This window comes from Nuphar pumila, chromosome 3, assembly GCF_984573655.1.
Source record: "Nuphar pumila chromosome 3, dmNupPumi1.hap1.1, whole genome shotgun sequence".
Taxonomy (NCBI): Eukaryota; Viridiplantae; Streptophyta; class Magnoliopsida; order Nymphaeales; family Nymphaeaceae; genus Nuphar; species Nuphar pumila.
This window is the reverse complement of record NC_143251.1, coordinates 31,710,978-31,728,920: the sequence shown is the minus strand read 5'-3', so window position 1 is coordinate 31,728,920 and position 17,943 is coordinate 31,710,978. Positions and strand designations below refer to the sequence as shown.

General features: G+C 37.5%; 1 protein-coding gene across 5 annotated transcripts in view; it reads right to left on the bottom strand.

Annotated features, from left to right (window-relative positions):
• MLH3 (MUTL protein homolog 3) overlaps positions 1-17,943 on the bottom strand; it is a 136,698-nt gene that overhangs the window by 102,031 nt on the left and 16,724 nt on the right. For 4 of the 5 annotated variants that reach the window (XM_089999226.1, XM_089999229.1, XM_089999227.1 and 1 more), the window contains exons 5-6: positions 6,050-6,204; positions 5,917-5,974 (exon numbers count right to left, since the gene is read on the bottom strand). The exons of the other annotated variant lie outside the window; for it this stretch is intronic. In XM_089999226.1, the coding sequence (XP_089855352.1) occupies positions 5,917-5,974; positions 6,050-6,204 (213 nt within the window). The remainder of the gene's footprint in view (positions 1-5,916; positions 5,975-6,049; positions 6,205-17,943) is intronic. 5 annotated transcript variants of the gene reach the window in all.

The following is a 17,943-nucleotide window of genomic DNA, read 5'->3' as shown; positions in this document are numbered from 1 at the left end:
ATCTGAGGTTTTTCGGCAGCCAAGAACTCCATCGAGAACGCCCGATCAGGTGATAGCAGGGTTCTTAGCTTGACTGACCCACAACACACCCGGATGCAATCAACATCGACAAAAAAAGCACAGAAACCCTACCTTTTCCGGTGACTAGAGGAGGAGGTGGCTGTTGCTGCAAGAGGAAGGTCGCCGACAACTCTGGTCGCAGGCGATGGCGGCAGCAGATGGTCGAAGCTCCCGTCGACGTGCGTGAAACCGAAAGAAAGGGATGCGAGCAGCAGAGAGAGTGAAGCCGAGAGGAGGAAGAGAGGTGAGAGAGCGAGACCCCCCTCCATTCCCTCTTTAACGAGCCGAAGTCCCCCCCCCCCCCCCCTCCCTTCCGAGAAAATCGGAAGGAGTTGGTTACGACCTCCGTAACCTCCTCCCCCTTCTTGTTTTGCAAGAATGGCACGATTCTTGTAATCGTGCTTTATTAATAGAGGGCCAGGTCCGGGTCCGAGCCCCATGACCCGCGATGCCGGATCCACTTTAACGTGGATCCGGGTCAGCCAAGAATGAGGGATCCACATGGATCCGAGTCTTAAGGGAATGGTGGATCCACATATTGGATCCATTTGGGTCCAACCCCAATTACCCAATATTATTACGTATATATTTCTAATACCCATTTATATATTTCCTTTTGAATCCGGATAACAGATCCCGGGTCCGATATGTATAAAATCACTCGAATTCTTACGGGTATTACACCAATTATGTAATGTGGGCTTTAATTATGAAGCACTACATTTGGGGAAAAGGGTCGTGGGGGTTAGTAGATGGTTCTTATTCGGAACCAAAACTAATCCTCACAAATGAAAAATGAGAAAGAGATACCTCTCACAGAAGGAGAGAAAAAAGGAGAGAAAACTAAGGTATTAGTTACATATGAGAAAAAATGGAAGGAATGGATTGGGCATGCCAAGATCATGTCTTGGCTAATTAATAACGTAGATATCAAGAAATGTTCTAGTCTTGCAAAGTTTGATTATGCCAATAAGGCTTGGGAATACCTTAAAAATATGTATTTCCTTAAAGATATTACACATATGTGCAATCTACAAGACAATGTACGAACTATGACCCAAGGAGACAAAAGTATTAGAGAATACTATAATGAGTTATCTGAACTTTGGAAAGAGTTGGCTCTTCTTGAGCCAAAGTGGCATTGTCCCAAAGATATCGAAATTGGCCAAAAATAACTTAATATGAAACACTTTTACCAATTTGTGAATGGTTTGAGGCCAAAATTTGAAACCACCAAATCGGCTCTTCTACATAGAGGAAAAGTTCCCTCTATTGTTGACACTATTGAGGAATTAACTTTGGAGGAGAATAGGCTAAAAAAACATACTCCAAATAATGAAGATGGTTTCGTTCTAGCCGTATCTAGACCAGGGAATTATATGTGCACCTATAGGCCACCTCATTTCGGAAGACAAAGCAATGATTATGAAAAAACAGAGTGATTTGTCATCATTGCCATGAATCGGGACATTATAAGCCTCAGTGCCCCAAATTAAAGAGAAGAAATGAAAAGAAAATAGCTTTGATGGGCTCATCACAAGAGTTAAAAGACCAAAGCAATAAAGATGCACCTGTATCTATGGCACAACTAATGGAAATACTTCAACCTCTTCTTAAATGAATATCTTCCTTAACTAAAGGCTCAACCGGAGTAGTTGTTGCATCTTTTTTCGAACCAGGTAAATCGCCTTGGCTTTTTTTTACTCTGGTGCTTCTTTTCATATGACCCCAAATAGTAATATTTTGTCTGAATGCCATAACAACTCAATTGTATCAAATGTTTTCACAGCCGATGGTACATCTCTTGAAATAAAAGGAATATGAAATTTCGAAAATTTTCAAAACTCCAAAAAATTCTTTATCTCAAAAGTTAGATATATTCTCAAATTAAATTTAAATCTTTTCTCTCTCAAATATCTGATTATGGATGTAACATCTCCTTCTCTTCTAATGGTTGTTAGATACAAGATCGCCAGTCAAGGAAGTTGATTGGAGAAGGCCATAGAGAAGGAGGTCTCTACTATATGAATTTTTTGGAATTACCCAAGAATATTTTTTGTTATAGTGTTTAGAAATTAGACTTGGATCTGTGGCACAAAAGACTTGGTCAACCTCATATATCCAAAATCCAACATTTTTCAAATTTAGAAAAATTTTGTAATTCTGAAAATTTTGCTTGTAAAGATTATATTTTTGGTAAAATGAAGAGATTATCATTTCATGATAGAACTTTTGTTTCCTCTAGGCCACTTGAGTTAATACATTCGGATGTTTGGGGTCTAGCACCGGTCATATCAAAAGGCGAACACATATATTATGTAATTTTTTTTATGATTTCTCTAGGCATGCTTGGATTTACTTAAACATAAATCTGAGGTTTTTTTACATTTTCAAACATTTCCCAAAATGGTTAAAAATAAGTTTCAAAATAATATTTTCATTTTTCGTATTGATGCAGAGGGAGAATTTTTGTCAAAAGAATTTAAGGATTATCTCAATTTATATGGCATCACATGTCAAAGATCTTGTCCTCACACACCACAACAAAATGACTTGGCCGAATGAAAAGACAGACACATTATGGAAACTACTAGGACCTTATTCATAGCAAACCAAATACCAAAAGAATTTTGGGTTGAAGCAGCTTTAACTGCTACCTATCTCATTAACAAAATGTCATCTTTTCTTTAAAAAATATAACTCCAATTGAAAAACTTGTTAAATTAACTCCTAATTACTCTAGATTAAGAGTTTTTGGATTTAAATGTTTTGTTTTCGCTAAACAGAATGATAAACCCTTTCCCTATGTCATTCCTTGTGCCTTCTTAGGTTATGCAGACAACCAAAAAGCTATAGGTGTTTTGATATTCAAAATGGAAAATTGTGTATCAACAAATGTATCCTTCTTGGAAAAGAAAAGTTTTTTTTATTTTGAAAAAGCTAAGAAAATAACCGAGTAATCCTTTATGATAGATTTGACTTCAAAGTATGATAGTTGTGACTATGAATGTGACCTTGATGATGGTCAAGATGTCATAGATACATAACAAAATGTAATAAATGAAGAGCAAAGCAAACCCATATGGATACCAATTGTTTGCAATACTCTAGGCGTAAGGATTTCAATCTTCCATGTGAACTAAAAAAATATTCGGAAGTACAAACCAGAAGGTCATCTGTCTCTAAACCTCCTAGTAAATTTGTGTCGTACGAATCTTTTTCTTCCAACTATAAGGCATTCATTGCATTAATACACTTGTGCGTAGAACCTTCATCCTATGCTCAAGCTAAAGAACATGCTAAATGGGTAGAAGCCATGAGAGCATAATTAGAATCCTTAGAAAAAGCTAACACGGACTATTCAAGATATTCCACAAGGAAAGAAACCTATAGGTTATAAGCGGGTTTATAATATTAAAACCAAGAGTGATGGAACTCTTGAAATATATAAAGCCAGATTAGTTGCTAAGAGATATTCCCAAGAGTATGGCATAGATTACGAAGAAACTTTTGCTCCAGTTGCCAGGGTGACCACAGTTAGGACCTTAATAGCCTTAGCCTCTCTTAGAAAATGGCTTATATTTCAAATGGATGTCAAAAAAAAAATCTCAATGGAAACCTAGTTGAAGAAGTATATATGGAGGCACCACCTGGTATAAGTATTCCTAAGGGTAAAACTCTTCGTTTAGAAAAAGTTTTTTATGGTCTTAAAAAGGCACCAAAAGCTTGGTATGACAGGTTTAGTGATGTTATGCTCGATATTAGATTCAAAACTTGTCTGACTGACACTGCTTTATTTGTTAAGATTTTTTATGCAGGTATTATTATTCATCCTCTTTATATGAATGACATGATCATCATCGGAGGCGATAAACAGGGAGTTGAAAACATTAAAAAGCTTCTCAAAAATCATTTTGAAATGACTGATCTAGGTTTATTAAGATATTTTTTAGGAATTGAAGTTGCTTATTCCCCAAGAGATTATTTATTATCTCAATCTAAATCTGCTTTTGATATTGTTTTTAGGTCCAGAATTATAGATGATAAGAGAGTTGATATTCCTAAGGTTGTCAACTCCAAAATGCGAATTGATGATAGAGAACCTCTTGAAGATCCCACTACTTACAGACAGCTTATTGGAGCACTCTCCTATATCTCAATTACACCTGATATAGCACACGTACACACATCTAGTCAATTTCAACACGCTCTCATTTTTTTTCACATGAGAGCAAGTTTGTGTATTATTAGATACATTAAGTCTTCTCTTTTACGAGGCCTCTTCTTGTTTGCTTCATCTTCATTAGATTTAATTGCTTATACTGTTGTTGACTGGGGAGGTGATCCCAATAACAGGCACTCAACCACTAGTTTTTGTGTTTTTTTAGGTGAATTCTTGATTTTGTGGGGATACAAGAAGCATCAAAAGATCTCTCTTTCGTCAACCGAAGTTGAATACCGAGCCATGGATACCACAATGATGGAGGTAGTCTGGTTCAGAAGACTGATGGCTGACATGGGAGTTAAAGTGATGAAAGCATCATGCATGTGCTGTGACAACAAGAGTGCGATCTGCATAGCCAGCAACCGAACAATTCATGAACGCACCAAACATATTGAAATGGATTGTCACTACATCAAAAAGGAGTATCTACATGGGACTGTTGATCTGCCTTATGTTACATCAGAATATTAATTATAGCAAATTTCTTCACCAAACCTCTCGCCGCTCCTAGATTTCATTTTCTCTTAAACAAACTTTTGATCATTGTACCGTAAGTTTGAGGGGGAGTGTTAAAAAGTGTATATATATAAGTGTGTGTGTGTGTGTATATATATATATATATATTCTTATTCTTTTTCTTTTTCTTTTTAGTTTGTCTAGTTCATTTTGAACTAGACTCAAACTAATCAACACTTTGTTATTAACTAGTTTAAGAGTCGTTTGAGCTAGTCCAACGATTACAAATAGAGTCATTGGACTAGCTCCAACAACCCTCTTTGAGTCTCTTCAAGGCCCATCTCTTCCTCTCTCTTACGTGTATAAATAGGGGTAACTCCCCTCTCATTGTATTAATGCCTTTTAAGCATTTTATGTGAATGAAATAAAGATTATTATTTTTACTATAGCGCCTTCTCATTTGTGCCCTTTTGTGGGTTGTGGTTAATGTGCCTTTAATAGACACTTGTGAGCATTTGTGCTTTTGTTGAAGGTCTTCACTTCATTACAAGTTCCTCTTTAATGGCTTCTAGTAGAATAAAGAACTGGCTCCCAAAGGCTCTTTTAAACCCAAAACTCAAAAAACTAAAACCGACACAACTTAAGTTGCCCCAAGCCTGTAGCACACAATATGCTTATATCATGGTATATCAGACGATACAAGGGTGTATCGTATAGGTAGGATCTATATCGTACGATACACCCGATACAAGTATAATTCATACTCATATGACACAATACAATACAACATTGATGCAAAAACCACAAGATACGAAAAAGTAGGATTTTATAAAACACAAGAATCACACATGCTATAGATAATCAACAATTACTTCAAAACATTATCGAGTTAACATGTCTATCAACACACCTTTGAACATCCAAAACTAAAATTAGCTCAGCTCCCACCCACACTTGAAAAACATTTAGCAGAAAAAATACATGTTTGTGAATCTTCTATCTACACCTTCATGATTTTTGTACATGGATTGATCATTGATAATCAAAACATACCCCAAGCACTTAAATGCACATGAAATGAGCTAAAATACATGATATAAGAAAGTTACAACAACAAACAAGTACTTAACATTGTAGAAAAAAGAAACGACAATTTGAGAACATCAATAAATCACCTGTGGTACCAACTTCTTGCCTATGGTCGTCAATTTCAAGATAGAGACATTTGCCACCCTGATGCACAAATAAGAAAAACTAGCCAATGAATACAAATTTCAAATAACGCAAGAATGTTATAGCATAGCACACCTTTATGACTTTACGATATCCATTAGGCATTCCACAAGCTTTTGTGATAACTTCTAACAAAGATATGTCAGAGAGTGAACTTAATGCCTCTCCTCTAAAGCCCAAGGTTTCAACTCCACCATCAATATCATCCAAGTCGTAATGCTTAGATGTTGCTATAGCAGACATAATCACAAATCACAATTCAACAAGACTGCCATACAGAATAGTCCAATAATAATATTATAAAGGATTGGACAATAAAATATTGACAAAGATATGAATAACATATAGAACGACGAAGCCATGCCATGAATATGGATGTAAAAAACAATACTTTCATATTCAAGTATTAAATCCACAAATATTAAAAAAGTTCTTCAAGACAGCATCAAAATAGAAGTCACCTGCCAAAACATGATTCAATTGAAAGTTATTGAAGTAGAGTACAACCTAGAAAAGAAGTAGATGGATGCAAGACTACCAAAGTCTATAATATAACTCAAAAGAAAATCAGAGCAAATTCAAGCAATTGTAGAAGCAGACCATAGCTGCAAATATTGTTCTTGACAGTTTGTTGGCAAAGCCTTTCTCAAGAATTCTTTTCAAAAGGTGGTTTTTCTTAGAAAAAATTTTGGATGTTCTAAAAAAAATTAAGATGTAAATGAAAAGGATAAGAAATAACATGCTTAGCCGTATTTTTACAAAAATATAAAAAATGATAAGTTTTCAAAATAAAATAAACAAAAAATAGAAAAAGTATATACTTAAACTATATAATTAATTTTTTTTAAATATCATGATATTATGACAATATCGATGTTATATTTATATAACAAATATTTTGAATCTATCACAATATTTTTGCCTCCAATATCTGCTGAAGCTAGTTTCCCATTAATATCATGAGTCAAAATATTGGTAATATTTGTGGCTATAAGGCATACACCACCAAATAGTCGCTTTTATCCTCTGTATTCTAGACCTGTGTGTACTATGTATGACATCAAGGGTATTATTGGTCAATTACGAGGATTCCAGGTAGGATTTGGCTTTGCTTCTGTCTAAGCTAAGTGAGTACTCATTTCAATCAGCCATGATATTTACAATTTTATCACCTCAAAAATATAGGGATGTACACATACACACTAGTGTCACCAATATCACCGATATTTTGAAAATATCACGATATTATCGGTAATTTCAGATCAGCTGATAATACTGGAAAAATATCACGATATTTTCAAAATATTGCCAAAATAATGTGATAATATCACAATAGTATCATGATATTTTTGAGATATTTTGGAAAAAATCTTATTTGTATATATTTTAAGCCAATTATTGTATTTTTTGTTTCTTTTGTATTTTAAAAACTTTTCAAACTTATTTCCATATAATTTTAATAAAATGATACAAAACCTATTATTTTCTTTATCTTTCTCATTATTTTTTTATATTTTCAAAACTCACCAAGATTTTTTTGAGAAAAAAACCACTTATTGAAAATCTCTCTGAGAAAAACTCTCGTCGAGAAATTACCTTGAACGATACAGGTGACTGATACACATATATGTGTGTGTGTGTGCATTTATGTATGTATTGTTTTATATATATATATATATATAGAGAGAGAGAGAGAGAGATATAGATATATATATGTATGTATTTCCTTTTTGTATATACATACATTGTATATATATATATATATATATATACTTGTAGATTGTATTTTAGGATTATTTTATGTATTTTTCTTTTTTAATATTTTATATTTTTTTTGTAGATTGAAATGCTTATTAGGGGCATTTATGCTAGGCCTAACAGTTCGCTCAACTAGTCGTTAGGTCTATCTAATGGCCAGTTGAGCCCTCCTTTGGCTCACTTCCTCTTGTATATATAAGGGACTTCTTTTTCCCATTTTGTATGCTTTTCTGAAGCATTTTTCCTCTAATAAGATTAACATGTTTTTATCTTGTGAGGGTGTGACCTTTTAGTGGTTATTGTGATTTTCCGTTAGTGGATAATGTGATATTGTGAACATTCTTGTATTTGCCTATTGTGGCATCTTGTGTTTTTGTGCTCTTTCCATTACATGGTATGAGAGCCTATAGGCTCTTGATTCTTGGAGTCATTGTTTGGTGATAAAGAGAGATCGTGGTTAGTGGTTGTGTAACGCCCCAAAAATCCAGGAATTGTAACTTTTTAGAAGTTTAGAAAGCTTTGAAATCATACAATAATCAGAGTTTAAATAATACTTCAGCGGAAAATGATATTTTTAAAACCACAAGTCAATGGATCTTGAGCACATTACAGCGTAAACTTTTCTTTTGTCAAATCCCGCACAACCATTGAAATCAAATGGTTTGGAAAAAGAGTTTCAATAATTGAGAATTTGTTTGTTGAAACCAAGAAGAAGCTTACTAAAACAGTTTTATTAACTCACGGTTTAATAAAAGAGAAATTTTGAAACACACTTTATACCAAATTTACCAACATGTCCTCAGGAGCGAAACGTCAGGGAAAAAGCTCTATCTTGACCTCATCACGCCATCGTGTCATCGCAGACTGTATTACCTATCCAAAACCTACCCATAAAATGGGTCAGTTTCACTAAAAACTGGTAGGTGCACAGACAGGACAATATTGAACATAATTAAGCAGAATAATTTAATATGTCAAGTAGATAGGCAATTATATAGCAATTTAATTTCAACAGATTCACAGAGCAACGATCATGAGCACAATGCTAAAATTATTACAAGCATTTTATTGGCACAAGTAGGTTAACTATTACAAGCAAAGCACTGCACAAGAAAGTTAACTAGCAAAATACAATGCTTCATCAACCACACACAATTCCATAAGTATTGAACTTGTTGTACACTATAACTTTCACACGTGCATGATTGAACACATTGTGTGATCAGATTTAAATTATGTTTCGATATTAACTGGCCAAGCGGGTATGCACAAGGCACGACTCTAGAAACAGCTTAAACTGATCCGGGGGTTTATTATGCTATGTATTTTATGATAACCCGGATAGCTTAGACTGATCCGGGGGTTTATTATGCTATGAAAGAGCTGTGCCATTTGAAGAGCACTGGGTTCGCAGGAGGAAACCCTCTTTTAAAGAACTGCAATGCGCAAGTACAACTTCTAGTGTTTTGAAAACAACTGAATCAGGATAGGCACAAGACTTCATTTATGTAAGTTCATATTTACCATAAATGTGAGCATATGCAGGTTATAACATGACGACAAGCAACTCTCGACTTGCGATGCCGCACATCAAGCGAAAAACACATAAGTAACACACGAGGTGCCAAACCATACTTTGACCACTTAGACAGGCAAACACATAAGGTCATGAGTAATACACGAGACACAAAGTCGTACCTCACTCAAAGGAAACGTGCAGGCAAAAATGGATGCAAGCAAACAAGGGCATATGTATTTCAAGAAATACGAAACTACACCTCAACTCATAATCAACTTATGCAAAATAATGATAGAAGAATGAAATTGTACATCGACCCATAGGAACGAACAGGCAAGCATATAGGCAAGCAATTAAGGGCATAAGTATTGCAAAAAGTACGAAACCACCTTCAACCACATAAGCAAATACGCAAATTAATACTCAAAGAGTAAAATCATACATCGACTCATAAATATGCAGACAAGAAAATATGCAACGCAAAAGCAATATAAATCTAAGCATATCTAGCATGGGCATCTTAATTATTTCAACTTAAATATGTTCCTCAATTGCCCTTTATGCGACTTTACCCTACCGCGGGATGTCGTGCAGCTGCGTGCTTCTACGCGTGTAGATGATACGAGGCTCGAGCCACGGAGCCAGAGCGGGGGTCCGATGCGAGGTCTGCAACAGTGCTACGTTAATTATTATGCGGAGAAAATAGAAAAACAAGCCTGCCTATAGGAAAAGAGAGAGGCAGCAGGGGGTGTGACCCTGCTGGCCGAAAACCGAAAAACGACAAGGGGCGAGCCCTTGCCTGCAGACAGCCGCGGGGTGACAGGGCTGAGCCCTCTGACAAAAACAAATAGCGTGGCGCTAGGGGGGCAACCCCTGCCGACAGCCACCAAGTGGCAGGGGCTGAGCCCCTGCCGACAGCAATGAGATGGCAGGGGGCCAGCCCCTGCCGAAAGCACAGGACGGCAGGGGCCAACCCCTGCCGACAGCAAGAAGTGGCAGGGGCTGAGCCCCTGCCAACAGCACACAGTGGCAGGGGGCCAGCCCCTGCCGAAAGCACAAGACGGCAGAGGCCAACCCCTGCCGACAGCAAGAAGTGGCAGGGGCTGAGCCCTGCCGACAGCAAGAAGTGGCAGGGGCTGAGCCCCTGCCAACAGCACACAGTGGCAGGGGCTGAGCCCCTGCCGACAACAATGGATGGCAGGGGGCCAGCCCCTGCCGAAAGCACAAGACGGCAGAGGCCAACCCCTGCCGACAGCAAGAAGTGGCAGGGGCTGAGCCCCTGCCAACAGCACACAGTGGCAGGGGTTGAGCCCCTGCCGACAGCACTGGACGGCAGGGGGGGGCCGTCCCTGCCGAAGGCCACAAGGTGGCAGCAAAAACAAAAAAAAAAGGAGTGTCGCAGGGGCCTCAGGTCCCTTGCCGGCCCTCCGGCGAACCCCAGCGAGAGAAGGGGACGACAGGGGCCGCATAGGCCACCTGTCGGGGCCCGATGGCACAGGGAGGTGGTGGGAGGCCGCGGCAGTGGTGGGAGGCCGCGACAGTGGCTGTGAGCCGCCTGCCGGCCTCCCGGCGAGGTGACAGAGGGGGGTGAAGAAGAGAAGAGGGAGGAGAAGAGAAGAGGGAGGATGGCGTACCTGGGAGCGGTGGCCGGCGTCGGCGATGGGGCGCAGAGAGGGAGGAGACCGGCGCGGAGGGGGGAGCGAGGGCTGCGAGAGGGAGGCGTGACTCCCCTCGCCCTCCAACCTCTCTCTTAAAGGCGCAGGGGGCAATCAAAAGGGGAAACCCCTGGTGGGTTTCCCAAACTTGCCCGCACGCGAAGGGGAAGAAGGGGGGGTTGTGGTGCCCGAAAGCTCGGGTGAGCTCGGGTTATGTAAAACCCTAATAAAAAAGGGGCCCGGGTCGAGTCCGAACCCGACCCGGCCCGGGTCCAAACAAATTTTTTTTTTTTAAATGGGGTTTTACAGGTTGTCAAGTGCTCATTAACATCATCCTTCCTTCCACCTTCAGCCTCATGAGATAGTGGTGATCATGGGTCGTGGCGTTCGAGTGCTTGTTGTCACCTCCCCTTTAACATTCTCTCTTCTTTCCCTTTCTTATTCGTCATAGCCAATCAAAAGGATAAAATTGAGCTCTTATTCAAATTAAATAGATTGAACTACTTGATTTGGGTGGCCGCAATGGAGAACCACCTCAAAGGAAAGAAACTTTGAGGTTATGTATGTGGAACGGTTCCCAAGCCACAACTCAAGCTCACTAAGAATGAGAGAGATCAAGAAAAGGGTCATGTTGGAGAAGAGAAAAAGTCATTTGAGATTATCAAGCTAAGATAAAAGATTGGGAAAGCAAACATGCCAAGATTTTGGTATGGTTTATGAACAATGTGGAGTTAAAGATTTTTGTTAACCTTGCAAATTTCAAGAAGGCGAATGAAGCGCGGACCTTCATGAAGAGCATGTACACTCAAAAAGACCTTACTAGATAATATTTTTTGCAAGAAAAAAGGGAGATCTACAAAGCAAAGAGATATGAGTGCGTGACTATTATAATGTCTTATCCCCTTTGTGAGATGAACTTGCTCTACTTGAACCTCAATGGAAAAGAGTCGTCATTGAGCTAAGACAAAGACAAGTTAAAAAAATCATAATTTTTAATTTCTTCATGGACTTCACCCTAAATTTGAACAAATTCACGGCTCATTACTTCATAGAACATTCCTCCTCCCTTAAATGAAGCTCTTGTGGAAATATGCTAAGAAGAAACTCGTCTTGGCATGACTAAGGAGGGAGATGAGGTCCATGTTGTGTCAAGACCAAGGAACAATATGAAGACCTACAAGCCTCCTCACCCTGGGAGGCAAAACAATTGAGAAACGAGGAAAGCTATTTGTCACTTTTATAATGAGACAAAACATATCAAACCCGATTGTTCTAAGATCAAAAAGAAAGTGGCCTCCATTAGAGAAAAATCAATTAGAATGAGTGATGATTCAAAAAAAGAAAGAAGGTGATCTCAAAGATTTATCCATCACTCAATTGGCGGAATCTCTTCAACATTTTTTGAAGCTAACACATCTACTCCATCGACATCCAGTGCCACGGTCTCATCTTCAACTCCTCTCGGTATGTCTTTTTGGATACTTTACTCGAGAGTTTCTTTTCACATGACACCTAATGCATCTTTATTATCTGATCAATGCACCAACTCTCATGCCTCTTTTGTTTTTACAGTCGATGGGACTTTTTTGGAAATCAAAGGAATTGAAAATTTAGAAAAAGTTTTGAAGAATCCTAAAAAAAAAATCAAAATTAGAATTATTCCAAATTTGAATTTAAATTTATTTTCAGTTTCGCAAATTTCTGGATGTAAAATCTCCTTCTCACCTAAAGGTTGTTCTTTGTAGGATCTCTAGTTAGGGAAGCTGATTGGAAAAGGCAATAAAAGGGGAGATCTCTACTACATGGATTTTTTGTATCACCCTTCTAAATATTTTTGTAATTATATTCAAGACAAAGATATTGTTATTTGGCACAAAAGACTTAGTTATCTAAGTACTTCAAAATTGTATCTTTTACCTTTCTTGAAAAAAAATTGTAATGAAAGGGAGTTCATTTGCAATGATTGCATTATTGAAAAATGAACATTTTTTCTTTTCCAAATAGTACCTTTGTTTCTAAGATACCTTTTGAGTTGCTGCACTCGGATGTGTCATGTCAAAGAGGATATTTTTATTACGTTTATCTTTATTGATGATTACACTAGATATGTATGGATCTATTTAGGTTTAAATCAGATGTTTTCTCCGACTTTAAGGAATTTCACATGCTTGTCAAAAACCAATCTCAAACCAATATTTTCACTCTTCACTCGGATTCGGGTGGAGAATATATGACAAATGAATTTGATAACTATTTGTAACAAAACATGATTGTTAACCAAAGATCTTGTCCAAACACTGCCCAACATAATGGTCTTACGGAGAGGAAACATAGACATATAATTAAGACAACTAGAACCTTACCCATTTCAAAAAAATGTTTCTAAGAATTTTTGAAAAAAGCCGCACTTACCACCATTTACTTAATAAATAGAATGCCTTCCTTTTCCATTAAAAATATTTCACCTTTTGAAAATTTATTCAAAATATCTACGGATTTTAAAAGATTAAGAGATTTTGAATGCAAGTTTTTTTGTACTCTTTCAAGGAAATGACAAACTTTCACTAAAAGCCATTGAATGTGTATATATTGGTTATAAAAAAAATCAAAAAAGGTATAGATGTTATGATTTGAAAATGATAAGTTGTATGTTTGTAGAAATGTAACATTTTTGGAAGAAGAAAATGGATTTGATAAAGATACATTTCTATTTGATCTTTTACCTAAGAAAGAAAGTGAAGCATCTAGTTCAAATGATTTTGATAATGTTGAATGTCTTAATGATGATACTTCTAATGATATGATTGGGGACAACCTGCTTAATGTTTTCAGCAAGGAGATTTCTAATACGCTTCGTGTTTACAACCGGCGTGAAGTTGAGGGACAACCATGCACACTTGAAAAATATTTACAAGGTTAATCATTAGAAAAACCTATAGAGTGACCTAACCTTAGAAAATCCCAAAGGATCTCTAGACCTCCTAATAAGTTTGTATCCTATGAATCTTTATTCAAATTATAGAGCATATTTAATGGATATTCATGTTTATCATGAACCTTCAAACTATGGTGAAGCCAAAAAACACCCTCATTGGATAGATGCAATGCAATTCGAATTAGATATCCTTCGTAGAGCCAATACTTGGGAAATTGTTGCCTTGGCAATTGGAGAAAAAGCCATAGGTTGTAAATGGGTATTTAAGGTCAAGATCAAAAAGTGATGATTCTCGAGAAACAAATAAAGCTAGGTTAGTTGCCAAGGGTTATTCACAAGAATATGGGATTAACTATGAAGAGACTTTTGCCCATGTCGCAAAGATGACTAGTGTTATGACCTTAACAGCAGTAGCATCTATCAAACAATGGTTCATTTATCAATTAGATGTTAAAAATATTTTTCTTAATGGTGACCTTTGCGAAAAAATATATATGGATCCTCCTCCCGGTTTGACATTGAAAAGGGTAAAGTTCTGAAACTTAAGAAAACTCTATATGGTCTTAAGCAGGTCTCTAAGGCCTGGTATGATCATTTTAGTAAGGTTATTATTGATTGGATTTGTTTCATGTTATACTTGTTTAGATAAATGTATCCTTGGTAATGTATACATATACATATGTATATATGTATATATACATATGTATTCATACATATAGTATGAATATTTATATTTATATTTATATTTATATTTATATTTATATTTATATTTATATTTATATTTATACATATATATTATATATTATATAGAGAGAGCTTAGTCAACCTAGGTTAACTAAGCCCTTGGTCAACATAAGTTGATTGAGTTCTAGTAGTTCGAGGCTAGTCCAATGGCTAGAATTCTAGCCATTGGACTAGCTCCAACGGCTAGAAGGGTGTCTCTCTTCCCTCTCTCCTCTCTTTGTTGGGCCTATAAATATGGGTGAGTGAGTGACATTGTATGTAATAACCGCCTTTTTTAGGCATTTAGTTAGAAATATTATATACAAATTTCATAATATTGTAATTTGGGCTTGGGATCCATGTTTCGGATCCAGGACCCATAAAGGAATCTTTACGTACATATTTATCTCGTATAAACTTATATGTATATATAAGTGCAATAATTTCAATTAATTAAATTATTCTAGTGATAACTATTTAAAATAGTGCATAGATGGGTCTGGGATCCACCTTCTCGATCCATATATCCATATACATATATTATAATATATATATATAATCATAATAAAATAAAGAAAGAAATAAAGAAAATCATTATTTTTTTTTGGGTTTAATCCACAGTTGGACCCAATTGGATCCAACTCGTGGATCCACCGTTAATTGCGTCACTGGATCCATATTCCTTTATCCTGGATCCAAATCCCGAGTTGCGGGGTTCGGACCCGGACCCGGGTTGTGCTTTATAAAACAAAGAAAACAAGAATCGTGCCAAGGGCACGATTCTTGCAAAGATCGAAAGGGGAGGGGGGGGTTACAGAAGGTGTAACCAACCCCATTTTTCTCGGAGAGACGGGAGGGGGTTCGGTGCGATAAAAGGGGGGTGGAGAGGATCTCACCCTCTTTACTCGGCTCTCTTTTTCTCCCTCACCCTCGTGCTCTCTTCCACATCCTTCTCGTTGTTCCCCCTCAACCCGAGCTCGACAGCGGAGAGATCGACCTCAGCCGACCCTTCTCTCGCAACGGCAGCCTCCGATCGTCGAAAAAGCATCGAAAAAGGTACGGTGCTTCTCTGGAATCTGGGTGAGGAATCGGATATGGATTCGATTCCGTGTATTGATTTGAGATGGGAATCCATGGAACACCCTTAGAGTGTTGTTTCTCTTCAAGAACCATGGGGGCGAACCATGGATTGTTCCCCCACGGCCTGATTTATTTCCTTTCTTGTTTGTTCACCTATTTTCCTTTCTTTTGTTTGAAAAGAAAATTTTGTGTATGCAAATGAATCCACACAAAAAAACTGACTTTCTTTCTTATTGAAATCTTAGTTTCTATTTAAATTAAATTTGTTGTCTCAATTTGGGTATCGTGTTCTTGGATTGAATACACGTTCTCATATTTGATTCATGTTCGTGGAATGGATTCACGTCAAGGACATAGAGTTGTGTTTTTTTTTCTGAAAGAGGGTTCGTGCTGATTTCTGTTCCACCGAGTGGTGGGTGAGTGTGTGCCTTAGCCGAACTGCCCTTTTTACAATCCAACTTGTTTCTTGTGTAGAAGGTAAACTGGGTATACTTGTCATATTGGCCTGCGTATTTTCCCTTGTTTTCTTGGACTGAGATCACACTAGACTGATAGTACAGCCTGTGTCCTTTCAGAATGAAGTTTTCACTTGAGATGAGCTTCAAATCATGTTACCCTTTCACACTCTTGCTTCCTTTATTCTTTTTACCTATGATTGAATATTACTGAACTAATGTCTTTATGGCATAGTTAAATCAGAAAGGAATATGTAATCTGTTTCATGTGAAGAATGACTTGCTTTTGGCTGGCCTGTAGTACAGATGAACAAAAAAAAGGGGGGGAATCGACCCTTCTGTCCATAATTAAGAAAAAGGGAAATCTGAATAGTTCCCAACTGAAATTTTGACTGGGAAAATACTTGTTAGGTACCCACCTTCCGAGGGTTGTTTCAGTGCTGAACAGAAAATAATACTCCTGTTATAAAACTGCATGTGTGTGTGGATTGTTTTGACACTAAAAATCGTGAGATAAACAACTTGAATGTGTGTTGATACATGTACATTAAGCTAACTATGTTTGTCATGGTTAGTGTTGTCCATAATACTGATTCCATTCATGTGAAATAGATGAAAATATTGCTTATGCCTGAGATTTTTCAGTTTTGTTCCTGCAGCATATGTATATAGTTGGGTGGGTTGCCAGGCTCAGTCGGCTGGACTGAGTTGGGTATTCAGCTGGGAGGATGTTAGGTCCGGGGTTAATAAGCCCGACCAACTTCTCTAGCATATGTAGAAACTTACACTTCTGACAGGTGGAGATGCAAAATGTTATCTTAGTATTGCATTGTCCTGGTTATGCAATCATGAATGTGATCATGTGTTGGTTATTGATATTTTGTGAGCATGTATGCTCGATGAGAATGTGTAATTTTTGTGCACACTCACACACTCAGAGGAGGTATGCATTGGTGAATACACGTCTGTGATGGAAGTAACACACATAATAAGGATGCATATGATTGCGAAATGACATACTTATGATCGGCATTATTTTTGGCATGGGTACACATGCATTTGGCACACTAGCCTGGTGTTATGAATAAGACACTACTTTGGTTTTGTTATGTGATGCATCAATGGCCCAAATGGACTATCACCGGCCTAAAGAGTCGTGGGTTTGATTTATGTTCATATATATATTTTGATTTGCATCACTTAAACCACACAAGTTGGTATGGCACACTACTACATTGTTCTAGTTGTCCTCATGGGCTGGAGTCCCGTAAGGGTCCTCACAAGGGAGGATGCGGGTTTTCACATTTACTTTTGCATATGGTGTTGCAAACTTAAAGAATTGACTTTCAATAAAAAGATAATAAATAAGAACAGTGTAATATATGTTCTGGAATCTCCAATCTAAAAAATGGGGATCTTAGAGATCCGGTCTTAGGGAGACTGTGAGGATACAAAAATTTTGTGTGCTTTATTTTATCACATGAACCTGATATTGAGGTTCCTTCTCTTGGCCACGGTTTTAGGGAGAGTCAGTCACTTTACCTGGGGGTGGTGTGTTTGACACAGCTGTTGTTTTTTGTACCAAGAAAGTGGCACATGTGAGCGTGGGGTGTCCCTTGTGTCTCCGACATTAGATGTGGAGGTCTAATGTTCTAAAGGTTATTCGGTCGAGAGCTAAGTTTGTAACCCAGTAACAAATTACAAATTATGTGTTAAGCTACCCTGGGAACCTAACTTATCCTCGAGGATTGTACCCGCTTGGTGTATCCGCGGGCAACGGTAATTAAAAAGAGGAAACTTAGAGTTGCATGCATTTAATAGGGCATGCATATGGAAAAGAAAAA